Source organism: Tamandua tetradactyla, chromosome 15, assembly GCF_023851605.1.
Source record: "Tamandua tetradactyla isolate mTamTet1 chromosome 15, mTamTet1.pri, whole genome shotgun sequence".
In the NCBI taxonomy this organism is placed as follows: domain Eukaryota; kingdom Metazoa; phylum Chordata; class Mammalia; order Pilosa; family Myrmecophagidae; genus Tamandua; species Tamandua tetradactyla.
Genome location: NC_135341.1, coordinates 10,960,727 through 10,982,523, shown reverse-complemented (window position 1 = coordinate 10,982,523; position 21,797 = coordinate 10,960,727). Strand labels below are relative to the sequence as shown.

At 36.4% G+C, this 21,797-nt stretch overlaps 1 protein-coding gene across 3 annotated transcripts in view; it reads right to left on the bottom strand.

The window, feature by feature from the left end:
• The window catches only part of SHQ1 (SHQ1, H/ACA ribonucleoprotein assembly factor), a 105,497-nt gene that overhangs the window by 51,909 nt on the left and 31,791 nt on the right, over nucleotides 1–21,797 (bottom strand). For 2 of the 3 annotated variants that reach the window (XM_077128693.1, XM_077128692.1), the window contains exons 7-9: nucleotides 16,070–16,224; nucleotides 14,205–14,258; nucleotides 12,099–12,222 (exon numbers count right to left, since the gene is read on the bottom strand). The exons of the other annotated variant lie outside the window; for it this stretch is intronic. In XM_077128693.1, coding sequence (XP_076984808.1) covers nucleotides 12,099–12,222; nucleotides 14,205–14,258; nucleotides 16,070–16,224 — 333 coding nt within the window. The remainder of the gene's footprint in view (nucleotides 1–12,098; nucleotides 12,223–14,204; nucleotides 14,259–16,069; nucleotides 16,225–21,797) is intronic. 3 annotated transcript variants of the gene reach the window in all.

Below are 21,797 nucleotides of genomic sequence, written 5' to 3'. Positions count from 1 at the left end.
AATATATAATTTGTATGTTCCTTCTCCTAACATGTCTATCCCCTGGCGAGAAAGAATATAGCTACATCGACTTTCTTACATCATGTACCATCGAAAGTTCAAGTAATGGATTCAACCCAAGGCTGCTTCTTGCCTCTTCTGTTCTACCAATCCCTGTAAGATTTGCTAATTTTGAAGGGACAGCCCTGACATTAACTCTATCCTCCTCAAGTCACCAGTCAAAGCAGTGATTGTTTCAGTCTGGAAACACATGGCCGGATGTCATCTAAATTACATAGTGGTAGCATGACTAATTTCAATTTCAATTTTAGACAGCTAAGAAGTGAGGCATCCAAGTTCAAGGTAGAACCTAAAAATCACCCATCTGTACAGTAAGTACAAAAGTAGGAAGGTTAAGAAGTTGAACATCGAAAACTTCATAATTCTGTGGATAAAAATTTAAATTGAAATATTCTAGTTTATGAATATAGCATGTATCTCAGTGTCTAGTAGCTCAACTTAAAACAAAATCTTTGTTTTCAAATTAAGACTACCACATTTCATTTTTCCAATAGATATTACTTAATGAGTTCTGACTCACTGGAATTAATTTAGTTTCTAATTTGTAACTGTGCATGAAGTCAGAAAATAGAAATATAAGTATAAAGGAAAAAAGACAACTGTATACTTTAAATGGCTTGTAAAAGAAAAAAACAAATCCAGTCCTACCAGACTTAGGAGTCCCTTTACATGATCTGAAATACTGGTTAAAGTGTGTCAGAGAGGAAGTGAAGGAATCAAAGCTTTTGAAACCTTCACTGTGAAAGTATTGGCTTATTGCTAAAGGATTTGCATTCTGGTAGAACTCAGTTATGCTTCTTTATAGTTTAATCACTGCAAAGCAAATATGATTTAGTAGAAATGATCAAATATCTAGATCTGCATGAAAATTTAATTTATATTAAAAAGGTCTATGAAAATTTTGACTATGAATTTAAGATCTTAGAATTCTCGTCCTAAATTTTAAAAGGCTAAGGAAAGATCATTAAAATGCTTCACTTAAACAATCTTAAGCTCTTCTTAGCTAATTTCCCACAATATAAAAATTATAACAACTATAACTGCTCAACTACAGAACAGTTGTGTAGCCCCGGAGCCTGCCTGTTCCTCGCGTTATTTCTTAGCTGTTTGGTACTTAATCTGAATCTATTTCCACATGTGTAAATTGAGGGGAAATTCTTCCGAGCTGCTGGGGGAATTTAATGAGTCAATGAACATGTATGCACTTTATAAACTCGAAGTGTCCTGGCTATTCTGATTCTAGTTCTCAAGACAAGGACAGCAGGTCACAGGGATAAAGAATGCAGGGACTCCCTTCACCTGTTCCTGTCCCACTACCTGGGAGGCACCTGCCCACCATTTCCTCCCTCCTTCACACCCCTGCTAGTGCTCTAATTCACACTCCCCCACCTGTCCCCAGATCTCGTGGCTCCGTTAAGCAAGAATATCAGTCTCCTCTCTTCTCCCTGCCCTAATACAAATTGTTTCCTTCAACAAATCTATCCTATGTGCTCCTGGCAGGTTAATCTGCTTTCATCAGCCTATCACAGACCCCAACAGCAAATTCCTCAATGGCTCCTCACTGAGGAAGACCCACTCTCTCAGCAAAACGCTACAGGCTCTCCTTCATCCTGCCCAACACACGGGTCCCACCTTACTCCCTACAACTCCCCTTCACAGAGGCTGCCAGACAAATCAGACTATTTACCACTTCTTGGACAAAAGCCCCTTTATTTTCCTCTCCCTGATTTCCTTTACCTTCTACTTTCTCAGCAAATACTCGTCTCCCCCATCTGTTTGTCTAAATCCTTCTCTTTCCTTAAGTAATAACAACCACTACCTCACTCATGAGGCCTCTGCTGATTGCTTCCTGTTGTCAACCTCCTCCCTTGAGGGGTCAGAGTGAAGTGTGGTGCTGGAATCTTCCACCTCTTTCCCCATACCCACCCTTCATTAGGTTCTGACTGACAAGAGTCACAGTGCAAGTAAGTCAAAAGAGAGATAAGGGAACTGCCTTAAAAAAATGTTTTTGTCTTAATTTTTTTTAAGGCTTTCTAGCCACAGCTACCTTAGAGAATGCAGGCCATCCCCTACCTCCTTCCTCTGACCTGTATTGGAATGGGCTGTAGGCCAAGACCCACAATCTCAAACTCTCACTGCATCTAGAAACTGGCAGGTCCAAGAAGATGTGAGAAAGGCAGGCTGGCACTTAGCTTGCTTCGGAGCAGAAATCAAAAACTGGGGGCCCTCACAGACTGACGGGCTCTCAGGACATGCTCATACAGTATTATTTAAAATCTTGTATTCATTGCTCATATTTAAACATAAAAAAAACTTTACATTAAAGATGATTATTTTCTACTTCTTTTAAAAAGTCCCCAATAAATTGAAATACTAGTGGTCAATGAGAGGGAGGGGTAAGGGATATGGGTATAAAATGTAAGAGTTTTTTCTTTCTCTCTTTTTATTTCTCTTTCTGGAGTGATGCAAATGTACTAAAAATGATCATGATGATGAATACACACAACTACGTGATGACACTCTGAGCCACTGATTGTACCTCATGTAGGGACTGTATGTGTGCGAAGATTTGTCAATAAAAATATATATTTTTAAAGTCCCCAAATTAAAAAAAAAAGTCCCCAAATTGCCTGTCCTGCATATCCACATGCAATGACAGGCTATAGATGGGGCACATGTGCTCCCTAGTTCATACAGGCCTCATTTCTCCCTGTTTTCTTTTTTTTTTTTTATTGCCACAATTTTCTGTTTATTAGCATATTGTCAAATTAAACCCTTGAAGTAATTGTTAACATACCAAAACTGATTAAAGACGGAGTATTTAACATTGCATATAAGTGAAAACATTGCTTTCTGCTCATAGAATTGTTGATATAGAGAAGTAAAAGTTGTTTTAGAGGTTACATGGTCTAACTTCATCTTACAAGAGGAAATCGAGGACTTATACAGATTAATTGACTTGTCTTCAGTCACCAGCTGGGCACATACTCAGAACTCGAGAGAAGCTTTCTGGTTCCTAGTTCCTGCATTTACTATTAAGAAGTTGCTTGCCCCAATTTTTCAAAATCATCTGTTATAATTTTGTATTCATTTTTTTAAATTATGACATAAAGTATAGACTCATTTTCACAGTGAAAATGATAAATAATAATACACATTTACTTACAATAATAGCAATGTAACACAATGTGAACACAATGACAACATAATAAGTATTTACTGTTATCTTTGCAGGTTGATCATGAGCAATATTGTGACCAATATAACTTTGTTAGGGAGCAGCGAAGGATCTTTATATCAAATTGGAATAAGAATAGGAAAGAGTTTATTCAGAAGGCTGTGATGACCCTTGCTGAGGCCTGTGCAACTCATGAAATGGAGAGCACATTGGCAAAAGATAGGAAAAAGCAACAGGAATTATGCACTGACTTGAAAGCCAAGGTAAGATGCTTCACAGGTGTTTCAGTATTTGAGTTTTGAATCTACTTTTTTTTTTTTTTTTTGAGAAGTGGTATCACAGTGCAGTTTTATTTTACATTTATTTTATTATGAGTAAGGTTGAATGTATTTTCATATGTTAAAGACCATTTGTACTACCTTACAAAAACTCTATTCCTAGCCTTAGTTCATTATTCCCCTGTTTTCTTAAACCCTCCTGTCCTCACTCTTACCCGCCAAGTAGGCATTTCAGTTTGTTCCTCCCAAGGCAGAGTGATCTGACTGGATCAGCGACATCTCTTCCTGTGGGGAGGACTGAGGAAATAGCTGAAATTATCCTTCAATGCCAGCCACATTTGGGATGGGAGGCAGCCAAAGACCTCAGCTACTATGAGAGGACTCTCCTCCAACCCTTGGGAATTTTTTGAGGTTGGCAATTTTCATCTATAAAGAGCCAGATGGTAAATACTTTCGGTTTTGTAGGCCATTCAGTTGTGGTTGCAACCATGTAATCCTGCCATTATAGTGCAAAAGCCGCCATGGACAAAGACATAAGTGGATGAGGACGACGGTGTTCCAATAAAACTTTACTTATAGACACTAAAATTTGAATTTCACATGCCAGGAAATATTATCCTTTTAATTTTTTTTCCAACCATTTAGAAGATGTGAACTTCAATCTTAGTTTGTGGGCTATACAGAATGGATTTGGCACATTGGCAGCAGTTAAAATGTTTTCCCCATTGTATCTTATCTTATAAATACTTACCTTGTGTCTCTTATCTTTTGTCCTATTGCTCCTGTAACACATTAAACTCTTGAAGATTTAAAACTAAGTCACGTTTATTATAGTTCTCACCAAATCTGTTGTAACGCCTTGCACAGAGAAGAGATTTGAGTTGTGTCTGTTGAATAAATGTCTGCACTTATTATTTTTCAATATTAACTTCTTAAAGTAACTGAACTGCATAAATATAATTCATACATATTTTCCAGATAACAGACAAGTACTATTCAATTTACTTCACATAGGCCTCAATGTTAATATGCAATAAGACCTTGGTTACTTGAGGGCAAATAAAATTTTTTCTGTTGCCCCCAACTTTCTCTCAAATATATACAATGTTCTGCCTTGATACTTTTACTTATAGAAAACAGAATTGAAGTCACTTCCATAAAAATTCAGATCCATAAAACTAACATCAAAACTAACTTTAATTCATTTAAAAAGCTTTTTTTTTATAAAGCCATAATATCAAATCATGTAATTAACCTTCTAGGTTTTTCTATATTGTTCAGTTCAGAAACTGCAAAAATTAACAAAACCTTTCTTAAGTAAACAGTACAGAAATCCAAGTCAGATTTCAATTGGTTATATACAGGTAAATTTAAGAGGTCAGCTGATTTCCAGACATCATCTACAAGTAAGCATTACTATATAACTCACACTTTCATCAAACACTGTCATTTAAAAATATTTAAGTGCTTTTTTTTTTGCAGCCAAATAATCACAAGCTGTCACTCATTCGTGGCCATTAAGCGGCAATTTATTACTTGCAAACCACACAGGAAATACTGCACCTACAGCATATGCTCCAGGACAAATAATTTTTTATATAAATGCAATTAAGAAATTTCCATGATAGTGATCTCAAATTTTTCAGTGACTAACAATACTTATGATTAGCAGGATCATTAAGAGGAAAAGGGATTCTGTGGAGATAATTAGAACTTCATTCCCCCCACCCTTTAATGTATATGCTCTAAAGCAATATCCTTCTCTACAGGGGCACATGTATAAACCCAGAAATGCTCTGGGTAATAAAGGAAATATGTAAGTGGAAAGAATGCACCAATTTAAGAGATTAGGAAGATAGATTTGGGTTCTAAGGAACAGACAAGAGCAAAAGGAGTTTGCTTTGTCTCATGGAAAGGAGAATCCAGGAAGAACGGGGCCAAGGATGGGCTCTGTTAGGATTCTGCATAGCAGTGTCTTACTCTGCCTTTCTAGAATTTCAGCTGCAGTTCTCTCTGCAAGGGTAACTCCTGCTGCTGTCCACTGATGTGCTCTCCATTCTTGGATTAGTTGGTATACAAGTGGTCAGCAAAAACAACTACAAACAGCACTTCAAAACTTGACTTGAATTCCATTCTATTTAAATTTTCTGAAAGCACTATGAAAGAGCGATTCTTAGAAACATTATACCAGCTACAGGGAATTAACTAGGAAATTAAAATTTAGAATGAGGAAAAAAGCAGAAAGAATTATCATCTCTTGGATAGGGAGTGAGGAATTAAGTGATAACATTAAAGAAGTAAAGAAATAAATGCTGGTGACCAGTTAACTCTGATAGGAATGGAACTAGTTTTTAGAAGTTTTATGGCAAATCTTTGATTCAGATACCATATAGAGTCTCCATTATCTGGTTCCAAAAATCAACTTTTCATTGACAAAACTGTGCTATCCCATCAACTTTCTCATGCCATCTGCTCACAAAGTTCAGAATACTCTCCATTCCTCAGGTCTGGATTCAAAGCCCACATTCTCCACAGTTTTCCCTGAATTCCTAGTGAAACACCAACTTCCCCCTTTTTTTAAATACTTCATCTGAATTTCTTATAAGGCACTCACCACTGTCTACTATGCATTTTCTCTTTTTGATGCTCCCCAAATGCAGTACACAGGCCTAGTTCATTTTATATCCACAGGGTGCTTTGCACATAAAAGCTTTATAGTAGTACTGAAAATATCTGTTGAAGGAACAAATTAATAGGTAAACTTATCAGCCAATTAACAAGCACCTTAGAGTGCTAGGGAACTGTGGGGAGGAGCTGAAAATATAAGTCAAATAAGGTAGAGCCTCTCCTCCATTGGAGGTTACATGTCTCAAATGATTTAAGTGCAAGTCAGCCTCCCTGGTTTTATATTTTCATCCAAAGAAGATGCTGTACATCTTCTTTGAGAAACTTAATACAAATGTAATTAATAGGAACCAAAACCTGGGTAGTTGTGTAACATTTGTGGCCTCCCCACAATTTTAATCTCCCTTAAAGTGTGGCCACTTGTTCTATCTCCAGGACACAACTCAGCTTGGCATAGCTGATGCTCAACCAACACTTACTGAATAAATCTTGAAATAGTTTTTTGAACTTAAGAAGCAGAAATCAAAAGGCCTAACAATTCTTCAAAACGTCCAGAACTGAGAACTTACAAAAATTAAAATTAAATAAAGATAATCGTCCTCAATGGAAAGTCCTAGTGATTTCATCTTTATGTCTTCCAAATTCTGGATACTCTCCTCTATAATTCAATAAAAAGAAACAAGTGCAATTTATAGCTTTTTTGCATATATGTTATTGTTCACAAAAAAAAGAAGGGAAAAAAAGTCGATTGTGATACTAAAAAGTATTTAAGTCCTCTAGCCTCATATTCTGGAGCAGCTAGAAGGAAAAATATGAGAGGATCATATGGTAACCTTTGACATAGTCTGGGATCTGTCCTGTAACCACTTTTTGAAGAATGCTTTGAAAACTATTGCTTTTTTATTTCTTTGTTTTGCATATATGTTATATTATACAATAAAGAAAGTTTAAAAAAATAAAAAAAAAAAGAAGTGCTAAACTGACTCTGGAATAAAAAGAATTTAAACACCACAAATAAATTCATCTTCAAGGTTTCATCAGGACTCAGAGTTCACACACAATACACCTGCTACACCTCAATTTCTTGAATGGACGTTTTCTTAAAGAAAAAGATCAGCCTGGCCCTATATATGGTGTTATTCCTCTTTTCTTTTCTTTCACATTGATCGTTATATTAAATCTACAGAAGAGGTTAGTAAAGCAGTCATTTCTGGAAAATTGATTATTAAGCCAGTTAATGACTGATATGTAGGGCTATTAATTATCTAAAGTAAAACCAGCTTTTAAGTGGTGACAGTAACTAGTCTTCCGAAAGCTGTTTCTTGGATTATGGCCTGCCATGCAGCTACTATTCACCCGACTTCAAACTCAAGAAAGGTAGGATTCTATTAGCCTTAAAACAAAACACTTCAAATACCTGTGTTTTATCAGCCAAAAAATGTTTTATACAACTGTCAGACTGACAATCACAATGTTTTCCACAAAATGGTGAGTAAATGTAAATTTGGAACACAGAAGTATAATGTAGTGGTAAAGAGCCCAGATTTTTTTTTCTGAAAAAATAACTATTTACAAAAAGATCATCACAACATGTGCAGTAATAGGTCAGTACAGTGAACTCCAACGTACTCATCTCCCAGCTACAGCAATTATCAATTCATGGCCACCCTCATTTCATCTACATCCTACCCGTATTCCCCCAACCCAATCTGGATTATTCTGAAGTCAATTCCAGACTTCTTATAATTTCATTTATAATTATTTCTATATGTAGAAGGGCGAAGACTTTGAATCAGATAGACATGGAGTCCAATCCAGGCTCTACCAACCACTGCTGTATGACCTTGGGCAAGGGACTCAGCTTCTCTGAGCCTCTCTTCTGTTTCTAAAATGGGGAAGCAAAAAAATCAGCTCTGCTACTCTGGATTACAGTAAAGATGAAATGTGATAAAGAACTGAAGTGAAGACAGGCACCCTGAAAGCAGTCAACCCACAGCAGTTGTGGTTATTACTACCTTAACAGCATATTAAAGCAGGACTCTTTTGGACTCATTTCCAGTGAGGCTCACAAAGGACCAAACATTTATCAAGTGTCCCCATATTTTAAAAAAGAGACGCTAAACTCCCTATTCCAACCTGTAATTTGCAGAACCAGGAAAAACTGTTTTGTGACCCTGTAGTCCAATATTCACCACTAAGAGTTCCAGGACAAAGAGGCGCAGAAAATCTCTTTGGATAAAGTTGTTGGTGTTGTGGGCTTTCCTGCCCCCATCACGGGGGAGAGGAGGAGGAACCTCCCTGTCACCCTAAACCAAGAGAAGAGGGAGCTTCCCTGTCACCCTAAACCCTTGGGGGTGGCGCAACGATCGTTCAGTGGCAGAATTCTTGCCTGCCATGCCGGAGACCCAGCCCCTGGAAGTGTAAGTTGCACCTCATGGACACTGTGCGATGCAGAGGCTCGTGTCTGCCCCCATGTGTGCTAAACGACCTCAGCAGGAAGCTAGAGGCAGCAGGTGGTGGGGACCACACGGGTGAGGCTGCTCTGGAAGCAAGCGTGCTTCCTGTAACAGGGACACAGCCTGCCGCCCCACTCCCCTGTAACAGGGACACGGCCTGCCACCCCACTCCCCTGTAACAGGGACACGGCCTGCTGCCCCACTCCTCTGTAACAGGGGACATGGCCTGCCTCCCCACTCCCCTGTAACAGGGACATGGCCTGCCACCCCACTCCCCTGTAACAGGGGACACGGCCTGCCGCCCCACTCCTCTGTAACAGGGACATGACCTGCCTCCCCACTCCCCTGTAACAGGGACATGGCCTGTCGCCCCACTTCCCTGTAACAGGGGACACAGCCTGCCTCCCCACTGCTGGCTTCCCCACCTATGGCAGTCCCAAGCCTGGGAATGGAAGATTTCTTTTTTTTTAATAAAGTCCAAAGCAGCCATATTAAGTATTGAAATTAGACTCCTCTTTACTAGAATTAGAGAAGAGAACTTTTTGTAATCTAAAAGTGACAGAAAAAGTCATAGAATTATGACTTTTGTCTATTATTCCATCTAGAAGCAATAAAAGGAAGACTCCACAAAATGGGCTCAAAGGGGGATCTAGAAGAAAAGGCTAAGGTATTTTTTCCTGTCCACTCTTTCGATGTAATTGTCTCATTATTATACGTTTAACAGTTGAGCAACAGTATGAAGTAGAGTGAGGGATGCCTTTACAAAGATTAATGAAATGGAGATAACAGTCTACAAATAAAGACTCAATCAATCTAATAATGTTTAATTAAGTATTAAACCATGTTCCTTTTAAATAGAATAAAATATCTGAAGATCTATTAGAAAACCTGTTCTCTTTTTATCCCTTTTTCACTTATTTTCAATTGACTAATAGTAGTTTAATGATGCTTCCAAAAGAATGGAACAGGGAGGCAACAGTGAAAGTTGTTGCAAGACATGGACAGAGTAATAAAAGGAGGGCAAACACACACCTCAAGGTTACAGAGACAGTAACTCCACATATAAGATCCTGAGTTAAACACTCAGTACTTAAGGGGCAAAGCAGGATGTCCTGTAAACATACAGCAGCAGTGAGCGATAAAGGTACAGTCTTTTGGAGGAGGGAAGGTAGTGAGAAGAGGAATACAAAACTGACAATAGCCAAAAGCCCAGTAAAGCGTCCCTATGAAGGCTATGGTGAAGCCAGGTACAGCAGATGCATGGCTCTTTGGACACTCAGATCTTAGTCAATCAGTTTTAATACATGTTCTATAGATTTGGAAGCATTCCTATATTGGTTTTAGAAGCTCATCCCATGTAAGATCAATATTTCTTTTGGGGAAAGTGTCATTCATTACGTTCAACCATGAAAGCAGTATGCTGATCTTTCTAACAAAAAGTGTAATCCCTGTGGTTGCATTTTCAATTACAAGTAGGCGAAACCTTTTAAGTGCCAAATGAGAGCTACCCTCACTTAAATTACAGGTTGTCCAAACAAATGAACTCTTTAGCAACAGTAATGGTATCCCTGCACCACCCACCTGTACAAATACAGGTTACTATCCTCATCCTGAACTTGTCATATCCAGTTTATGGCATAAACTCTAGACAATCCTGCCCTGTTTCAGCACTAACTAACCACAGCCCAAAGTAGCCACAGAACATACTGTATAAGGTTTATGGAATGTTCACATTCATTTTTAGCAGAGAGGCCTTCGGGGTGTTAATTCAAATTTCTGTTGCTATCATAGCACAGCTGATAAGACTATTTTTTGTCAGACTGATAAAGATGAAAAGTTGTCCAAACTTCAATTCTGACCCTAGTAAAACTGTTTGAGTAATTGATTACAGTGTAAGTCTAAGCAATCAAATTTATATTTGGTTAGGCAATCACAGAACTGATTACTTTTCCAATAAAATCCAGGGAACTAGATTATGTCCCAGAATAAAAAGTAACAAGTAGTAGCTTGTGTGTGTGTGTGTGTGTGTTTTGCCACTATATTCCATCTGGCAGCCATGATGTAACAGGACAACTGCAAACTACATTCTCACCACTTGAATCTATGAATAATACCCAGATAATCTACCATGACTTACACAAGAAATTAATTGCAACATGGAACTGATTACTCCTCAAGCTCAAAAAATCAGTCATTTATAGAGGATTGGTTTTCCAAGGTAATTTTAGCAATTCAGGAAATATCTTGAATGGAAGGCAGGAAGAAATAACATGTAAAGAAACAAAACAGTTTTTTTGTTTTTTTTCCCCCACTGTTAAGTTAAAGATAGATTTCTTAATGGTTTAAGTTCTGCTAGCCTATAATCAACAATCTCTCAAAAATAAAAAACAGCTAGTCTAAATCAGCTGGTATCTTTCATTTAACTGACTCATTTTTACAGTTAATGTCCACTTTCGAGCAATCTACTAAAAACTTGACTGCCCTCCTTTCCCCCACCCCAGGGCAAGAAGGCTACTCAGGCTACACAGGAAGCAAAGAGAAACTGAGGCACGCCTTTAGGTAGGACAAAACACTAGAGATGCAATTTTCCCCTTTGAAGTAATGAAGTCACCTAGATATAGAAGGAAGAAAACCCCTCTCTTTTCCCTTCTTATACAGAAGCCTGAAAACTAAGCTCCCAGAAGCACATTTATTTAAGGACAAAGGAATAACGGGAGTCCCCCAGGGGAGAATATAAGAAATGACCATTAAGTATCGAAAGTGACTTTTAAGTAAATGTGCCAGAACTAATACATACAAATGGATGCTGCCCCCTTCAAAGTCATTACCTTAGAAATTATAGACTTATTCCAGTGATGCTGTTATAAGCACTTTGGAATTATTTTCAGAGCCTGGAATTTTCTACATCCTTAAAGCTAGCAAGTATTTGTCTTTTCAGGCTGGATTTAGTAACAGTCAAAGGTCCTGAGAGTTTAGTTGTACTTCTCTCTGGAAAGCCTCTCCTACATCCCAGGTCTCAGTTAGGTGGCCCCTCCTAAATAATCCCAGAGTAACCTAGGCTTCCTCCAGCATACTATTTCTCATTCAATATTGGAATTGCTTATTTATTTATCATCTGTGTCTATCACAAAACTGTAAATGTCACAGGAACAGGAAATTTATCTATCTTATTTAGTATTATACTGACAGACCTAACATAGTACCTAGAAAATTACAGATGCCCAAGAAATACTGAATGATGCAATCCACTATATAAAACATGGTTTGGAAAACTGTGGCTGTCTTCACTATTGACTCTCCCCATCCTCAGCATTTCTCTAGGGGATTATCATCTATATAGAAGGACTATTACTTTATATACCTGGGAGGAAAAGTAGTTGGATTTTGGATGATTTTCATTACTTTTTTATATAGAGAGAAATTATTTAGAATTTCAGCTTCACAGACTAAAAATGTATAACTCTTTACACTCCCAAATTTGCAAACACAACAATATCTTACCTAGTTGCAAGATCTTTATAGTATCTCTGTAGACTTTCATCACCAGTTTGAAATGGCGATAAAATGGGTAGCACAAAACTCTTCTTCCAAAAGACACCAGGATTTCGTGAACGTTAGTCCAAGTCTGTGACGTGCCATATAAATAAGTAAATTTTCATAAAATATATTACATAAACAAGAGTACACAATGAGATAAGAAACTACTTTCCACTAAAAATTGAGTTTGGATCATCATGAATACAAAAAGAAGAGAAATGTAAAACCGTGAAATGAGACTCTCTTCATATGCCTTACAATAAAATATTTAATCATGGTCTTTTTAATTTCTCATACTATAGCAGCATATCACAAATGCTCCTTAAAATCACATATGTAGCAGGAAAACGTTTTAAAATCTTATAAGAATTGCAAATAATCTAAAACACCTGGCATTAACAAAATACAGATGCACATAAAGGATGTTTAAAATAATGTTTCACGTTTTTGTCTTTCAGGACTATTCGGGTTACCATATGTAAACTATGCAGAACTCATTAATGAAGTATGTTCACTGCCCCATGCCCATTCACTTTTGTTTTGCTTCAGGCATGAGTAATACACAATATTTACTTGAGTAATGTGCTTTCACTGTTTTAACAAAGAGAAAACACTGCACTACTGATTTCTGCAGAAAAAAAAAGTTTTATCTTAAATGGTATCGAAGCGAGAACTTATTCAAAACCTACTGAAAACACTAGGGAAAGGCAATTTTCCAGAAAAATTGTTTTTTAACCTTTGTTTGATAAGCCAGTATAAAAAAAAAGTAACCCATATATGAAACTTAAAAATTAAAATTAACTAAGGAAGCATCATAATTTCTTATCCTTAGCACAATGAGAGAGCTGATTAAGAATAGTGAGCATTTGGGGGAAAAAACTATCTAAAAAAAATTATGAACTTTAAAAAGCAAAATGCTTATAAAAGTTTAAAGTTAAGAGATTAACATGTCTGGCAATTCTAAATTATCTCAGAAGCAAAATTAAGTTTTCAAAGTAAAACCATAAATTGGTGAATTTCCATGTAGTTTTTTTAATATTAATTTTTAAATATTAATTTAATATGAAATTAGCCAACAACTACTTTGTTTTTAACATAAGTAATCCATGCAATTATTGTGAAACTAGTTCCTAAATTCTATGTTGATCATGGCCATCTATAGAAGCCAAATGACGCCTAAAGAGCAATGTTTGCCCATCTTTAAGATTCACACAAATCACCTGAAGACCTGGCTACAGACCCTGACCTGACTCTGATTCAGTGGGCCTGGGGAAGAGCTGAGGTCTACCCAGCCAAGGCTGTCAGCCCTATAGACCACTCTTGGAGTAGTAAACTTCTTTGATGATGTAACCACTTCAGTTCTTATGAACATCTTTATTATTTGAACAAACTGATATCAAGAAACAACCTTGATTTTACAACTTAGGATGTACAATATCTAGGATTAAAGCTGGAAAAGAGAAATACCTAGTTGTTTTAATTGATGAGACAATTATCAATGTTTAAAATAACACTTTTTTAAAAACATCTACTTTTAATAACTTTTCATACACAAAGTTTATTCAAAACTAGTAAATTTATAAATGCCATCCTTTGATACTAAACATAGGACTAGAGACAAATTATTTAACTATATGATCTATGTTTCTTCCCCTGTAATATACAGACAGTACCTACCTCACAAATTTATTGAAAGGAATAAATGAGGTAATATTGACCATTAGGGACTGTGCTAAGCATTTCACATATAAATGGCAGCTCTGGGCCCCAAACAAACCACCTTACAAATATGCATCAAATTCCACCCTCTACATCTCCCCAATAAACCATGTCTTCACTCTTTCCCTAAACTATGTTCCCCCTTCTAAACCTCTAAAACCTCACTTCATTAGTATACTACGATCCAAGTAAGAGTAGCAAATGGAATCAGATCTTTATTAGAACAACAGAAATAATGCTTTCACTTTAAAAAAGTAAAGGAATTGCTTGAGTTACTCAAAATGAACAATAACGACCCCAGAAAAGTAACTCAACAAACAAAATCTAAACAATTGCAACTGGAAATCATACCTCAAACCAGCACAGTGTAGGGCTCAATTTTCTGATATTCCATGCAGATTCAACCTTAATATGTTTTGGAGAAAAAAGTACTGTCATATTAGAGGTAAAGACAAGTAAAAATAAAGCAAACATATCCATTTACTCAAATAGTGTCTGAGTCTTAGTGTCTGAAAATTAACACGTGTTCACAACTGTAGAAAAATAATTGTTTTACTAATGGAGAGGATATTGGGGACAAGTTGATGAGTACTTTCCTTGGGATTTTATAAAATAAAGCTTTTACATTGATAAGAGTACCAGAACACAAAAGTAAAAGCCAGAACTCTGAAACTAAAAATTAAAGCAAAGTGATGATGCCTCATTTTCTGTTCTCCTCACATAAGTTAGTTGCCTTCCAACATTCTATAAATAATCTAAGAAATCAAAAATAATATTGAAATGTTGTCTTTGACACTTAAAAAGATGCTCCAGAATTTGGCTCTTCAGAAAATGCTTCAAGGGAATGAGTAAATTATAGATGAGGTTTCAAAGCTGCAAGACTTCGTGATTTCAAAAATGCAAATACAAGAACCAAAAATGGTAAATTTTATCAAATGTAACTTAACACTTTCTTATTATTCTCAATAATATAAAGCAATAATATAAAGCAATTTTTCTTAAAGAAACCATTTTCTCTAATTATAGTATCTTTAAAATATGAGTAGAAACAGAACACATTTTCAATTACATTATGCCCTTGAATATTAGGCATACAAATATTCATTATTAGTAAAATGTATCTTAGATACATACAAATAGTCATTTTTTAGTTAAATGCAAATAGAGTCACCTTAGAAATTTTTAGAATCATGACAACAAAAACTTTGGCACATAGCAAATTTTAATTCTAATATTATGCTAACATTATGATTTTGAGTGACAAAAACAGATTAAGTAAAACTTTTATGATCCAATGTAAATACATATATACATACTTATACATTTGCACACTGAAAAAAGACCAGAAAGAGATATATATCACCTTGTGATAGTGGTTATTTTTGAAGGCTGAAATTAAAGGAAATTTTAATTATTTTCTTCACACATGTATTTTCCTTTTCAATGATATGAAGTATTTGTCCAAATTTAAAAGAGAAAAGAACATACTCAGGTCAAAAATAATCCCTTAAGCAAGGAAAATTATAAACAGGTACACATTAACTGTAAAGTCTTTTTTGGGTTTTCCATTCTTTTTGATATATGCTCAGGAATACAGGTGAGAAAAAAGTCAAGCTCTTCATTTACAAAATTGAATGCAGTTGAAGAAGAGCTGCAATAAAATCTATATTATTAAAAAAGATCACTTAAAAGAAATAACTAGTTTAAAATATCTGATTCATGTATAATTTTTTAGAAGTGTACATGCTGTATAAATTGCAGGATATTTGCAGGTAAATGCTAAGATTTTGGGGAGGAGGGAAACGCTCTCATGCCTCGCATCTACTAACTGATAACTTGGAAAAAGAATATAGATGGGTAGATAAAGTTCACTCAGTTGCCAAGGCCAAGTGTACTGTGACAATAGCCCTCTTTGTTGGCTAGTCATCTCCTACGAGAGAGCTATCCTTAGTCTATACTCTCAGCTTTAACTCCTCAGACTTCTCCACCCTGCTTTCGGTACAAACCAATGCAGAGAGAGAAAAAAGACCAAGTAAGCATTATGCCTTCATGCTAGTACCTGCCACCAACACACACTTTCGCCCCTCTGGCTGTAGCAACTGCGACGGTTTTACTCTAGACAGGAGATATGATGTTTTAACACAGTAATGCATTAATATAGATTAAATCACTTAGGGCGGTAATTTTTGCCAGCACGCACACACTCACGCACTTACATTCTTTTCTCCTTCAGTGACACGTGTTTCATAGCAATATGCCAGAAGTATATCAATCAAACTGTAGTACACTTGACGATGGGCTCTTTTGTCCAGAAGGTAAGATTTATTGACAAATTTTTGCAACTGATATTTCTCTTCTTCAGAAAAAGACACTAGAAGAAAATGCTTTTAAAAATTAGACGTCTCATTTCATTTTGTAAAACCCCCAATGTGGAAGGCTTGTCAGAAATAGAACTTTGATTATAGAAACTGAAATAAAAATTTTTTTATTTAACTCTGATATTTAAACAACTTTTTAACTAACTTTCATGCTCAGTTTTATAAAGGGCTCAGCATTTGCTCAATCCCTAGTAAATCTAAAAAAGTAGAAATTTCTAAATATGATCTATTCTTTATTTCCTGTAATCTACCTCTTTTTTTTTGTGACAGTATTTAAGGCATTTAAATTTAAGCTATTAATTGACTTTAAAATTAAGATAAAACACTTAATAGCTAAATAAAACACTCTGAAAATATTCAATATCCATTTTGAAATTTCTCTACAAAAAAACAAATATTCCCATACATTAATCAATCTTAAAGGCATAGTTTTTATTTTTTAATATTCTTTACACATGTATACTAAGTTTGACATAAATGCATAATTATGACCATATGACACATATTAGAGACTTGTGGGAAGAGGATGTTTCTTTTCAAGTCTTTTTTTCCTTTTCTTCTTTTGCTTAACATCCTCTCCCTATCTTTATCAGTAGCCTCTTCCACATTAAAAACCTAGCATATATTACCCCATATTTTATTCCACATTCACATAATCATGTACAGACACATGAACATATATAAAAGGTGTGCTGACCTGAAAGGATTATATGCCATAGAAAACCCATGCTTTAATCCTGATCCATCTGGTGGATCAAGGTGACAGGGTGGAGGTTTGATTAGATTATCTCTATGGAGATGTGGCCCGTCCAATTGTGGGTGTTAACATTTGATTAGTAGATATGACTCCACCCACTTCAGGTGAGTCTTGATTAGTTTACTGGAACCATTTTGGAAAATGGTTCAGAGTCACGAGAAGCCATGAGAACCACGAGGAGACAAGAGAACCACGAGAGCAAACGCACCCAGAGACCTTTGGAGATGAAGAAGGAAAATGCCCCCAGGGGAGCTTCATGAAACAAGAAGTCTGGAGAGAAAGCTAGAACTTCACAGTGTTTGCCATGTGCCTTTCCAGCTGACAGAATAACCCTGAACTTCATCAGCCTTCTTGAACCAAGGTATGTTTCCCTTGTCGCCTTAGATTGGACATTTCTATAGCTTTGCTTTAATTAGGACATTATCACGGCCTTTGAACTGTAAACTTGAAACTTAATAAATTCCCCCTTGTAAAAGCCGTTCTGTTTCTGGTATACTGCATCCTGGCAGCTAGCAAACTAGAATACAAAGGAATTTCTACCTTTTGTTCATAAGAATTGGGTCATTTTTCGGCATCTAGCCTATCTCACTCAACACTACTTCTTGCAAATTTCTCCAAGTCAATTAGGAGTTAGTTAATTTTTGTAAGTGTGTATGCCAATTCCCCACTGATGGACATTTACCTTGCTTCAAGTTTTCTGCCATTGCTAATAGCAGTGCAATAAATGTCCTTGTCAAATGTCCTTGGCTATTGGAGATTTTATTTTCATAAAGTAGGTTCCCAAGGTCAAAATGTATGATTTTTAAAAGATGCTTTACTGAAGGCTACAATAACTCTCCTTTTCAATAGTCATGAAAAGAAGTTTCCTTTCCTGTATATACCCTCAATCCCTCCCAGCAAGAAATGTAATAGCTTCTTAAAGTCATTTCTAGTTTAATCGATGTAAAGTGACTGTGGTAGGCAACATTCTAAAGATGACCCCAATGAGTCACATCACTGTGTGGGGGGAGGGAACCTGAGACTTGCTCTATCCAAACAATATGGCAAAGGTTGTGGGGCAGTGACTCCCACCTGACTCCCGCTGTTAGGTTACATTATCAGCAGAATGGAGCCAGGGATCCACCTGCTGGCTTTGATGAAATAAGTGGTCACGTTGGGAGAGGGGGCCACATGGCAGGAAAAATGGGATCTCTAAGATCTGAGACCGGGCCCCAGCTGATGGCTCTCAGCAAGAAAGCGGGGACCTCAGTTCTACAGACCTGGCAATAGAACTCTGCCTACTGTCCTGAGAGCCTGAAAGAGGACTTGAGCTCCAGAAAGGAACACAGCTCCCAATACCTAGATTACAGCTGGGTGAGACCCTGAGCTGAGGAACTAGCTGAGTCATGCCCTGGATTTCTGACCTTGAAAACAGTGAGATCACAAATGGGTGTGGTGTCAAGCTGCTGAATTCGTAGTAATGTTATGCAGTAAGTAACAGAGACACATCATTATTACTTCAAATAGTATTTCTCTAAGTGTAAACTTTGAGCACCATGTTTGTTGGAAATTTGGATTTGCTCTCCTAGTGCCCATTTCAAGATGTTCTGCTCATTTTTTTTTCCTATTGGACTGTTTGTTTCATCAAATTTGTAAGAACTCTTTGTACATGACAGATATGTATCCTGGTGATCTCTCCAAATCTACTGCTTGTCTACCAACTTTGTTTATGGTATCTTTCGCGATTAAAGGCCTTTTATGTTTGTTTTGTTTTGTTTCAGTGGTTAGGGAGGGGTTATAGATAAAATTAATTTTTAAAAAGTTAATATGATGGAACACTTGAGGCTAATTTTTCCTCAAAAGGAGTAAATAAAAGTTTGAAATACAGGTTTTACTTTATTTATTTATTTTTTTGCATGTACAGACACCAGGAATTGAACTGGGGTCTCCAGCATGGCAGGCTAGAAATCTGCCTGTTGAGCTACCATGGCCCACCCAAAATCCAGGTTTTAAAAAAGGATTTTTTTAGTAGCCAAATATTTTCATCTTTTCTTTAACAGATTCTAGTTTTAAAGCCCTGGTTACGGCTTCCCCCACCCCTGGATTTTACATGAACTCTCTTAAATTTTCTTTAAGATTTATTGTTTCATTTTTTATGTTTAAGCCTTTAATCCATCTGGAAGTTATTTTTTCATATGTTTTAAAATTTCAGTTTATTCCAGATGTGCAGTTAATTGAACCAGCACAGTTTATTAAGTAATCCATCTTTTCTCACTATATTGAACCTTTGTGAAACAGATCTGAAGCTTTTGTTAAAAACTGTTTGAAAGTATTTTTATATTTTGTCACTGTTATGAATATAGTATTTTTCCCATTTCTTGTTGATAGAAAAGAGAAAAACAGTTTTTTTTTAGACAGACTAAAAAACAGAATACTTTACATCTACATTGTTAAGGTAAGCAAGTATGAGACTGTGGTTCATTCTAAATTTCCTTCAAAGTGAATGATAAGCAAGGTATCCTAACAGTCTCTCAACATGAAGTCCTTCTTTACTATAGACAAAAGGCTATGTAATATGCTTTCTGTTCAATTAAGAATTTTCTTATGTTAACAAAACCTAAGTGTTATTAGTTCCTTGTTACAATATATACAAAGTGAAATATGGCTTGATATTTCAAGATTTATACACAAGAGTAACAGCTAAAAACACAGAAGTGCCTAGGTCCTTGCTATTATAAGTAAAAGGCCTAATAATTGTCTTTTAGCATTTTTTTAACAGAAGCATCCAGATATGTAAAGTAACCTTTAAATAAAAGTGTAACCAATCCTTTATTTCCCATATGAATTATTAATTTTCCTTTCATACCCTATCACAGAACCACTTTCAAATTCACTTAAAAAATTTTTGAGCTCAATTTAAGAGGAGCACTCAGCTTCCAGTTCTGGTGCTTCCTAGCAAAGTAATATCAAAATGCCTTTTGCACCTTGTGTCTGATGCTCCTTTTATCTATGATATTGACAGATGAGTAAAAAAGTATGGATTAAAAATAAATAAACAATAGGGGGAACAAATGTTAAAATAAATTGAGTAGATTGAAATACTAGTGAACAATGAAAGGGAGTAGTAAGGGGTATAGAAAAAAAATAGGGGGAACAAAGGTTAAAATATATTGGGTAGATGGAAATACTAGTGGTCAATGAGAGGGAGGGATACAGGGCATGGTATGTGTCATGGTCAGGTTCATGCATCAACTTGGCCAAGTGGTGGTACCTGTCTGTCTGGTTGGACAAGTCTGTTGGCCTGTCTTGCTACGAGGACATTTCACACAATTAAGTCATGATCACGTGGGCTATATACACAGCTGATTCCACTTGTAATCAGCCAAGGGGAGTGTCTTCTTTAGTGAGTGATGCTTAATCTAATCACTAGAAGCCTTTTAAGGAGGATTCAGAAGAGACAGGCTCTCTTCCTGCTTGGGCTGGTGAGCCTCCCCTGTGGAGTTCATTCAGACCCTCCATCAGAATCATCGGCTTCACAGCCTGCCCTAGGGATTTTGGACTCTGCACTCCCGTGATTATGTGGGACACTTTTATAAATTTTGTATTTACCAATATTTCCTGTTGATTCTGCTTCTCTAGAGAACCCTAACTAACACAGTATGTATGAGTTTTTTCTTTTTATCTCTTTTTCCAGAGTGATGCAAATGTTCTAAAAAATGATCATGGTGATGCATATACTATTATGTGATGATATTGTGCGCCACTGATTGTACACAATGCACGGAACATTTATATGTTAAGAGCGTTCATGTTTGTATGTTGTTTTGGCTTGATAATTAAAAATAAATTAAAGAAATAATAAAAAAAACCTTTTGCCTCTTTTTCTTGTTATAACAAAGGGACTGAAAAACAAGGTGGCTTAAATTAGATAGGGGTTTCTTTCTCAGGCCACTATCCTGAGTAAAGGACCCAGGGCTCTGGGGAATGAGCATCCCCATCAAATCACTGCCAGCTCTGGGTCCATAATAGCTGCTCCAGGTTTTTTGTTTTTTTTCCCTTTTACCAACCAATGGGAATAAGAAGAGGATCGCAAGCACCTTCTTAAAAAGTTGACCCAGAAATCGCACATTATCGCTTCCACGTACTTTCCATCGGCCAGGACTTAATCAAATCCCATAACCAGCTGCAAGGAAGGAAAGGAAAAGGAGACTCTATCTGAGTCACCATGTGTTCAACTCTAACCCAGGAAGGCCTCTTACAACTAAAAGAAGGGGAGAAGAGATAGTAAAAGACAACTTGGCTGCCTCTGCCATGTTTTCAGAGACCTGAAATTACTAAACTTCCTTTTTAACATTCCCAAACCCACTCTCCTGATGCCAACTACTCAGTCTCTTTCTGTCTCTGCTCAAGGAAAAAGACTGCCTTTCTGCTCATCAAAAAAGCCAGAAGGAAAAGAATATGATTATTTACACATGATGGACCCTTTCACATATAATATTCCAACCTTAACTTCTCTCTTCTCTTATGAGCCTTGAATTAAACATGGCCTCTTTTTGTTTTAAGCTTCCAGTGGTTGAAGCCTGCCCTCCAGAAAAAAATCTTAAAGACACTTATTTTAAGTTACTCAAAGCAATACTCCTTTTCCTCATTAAAATATACTTAGTACAAAAAAGCAGGATTTTGAAAATATGTACATAATTATTTTTCACCCAGGTGAAAAATCCTATTTTAAAAAATAAAGAAACGTATATTGTTCATACAAGCCACAAAGAGCTCTAAGAACACATTTAATTTGCTGGTCAGCAAGGTAAAGAAATTAGTATTTTTTTT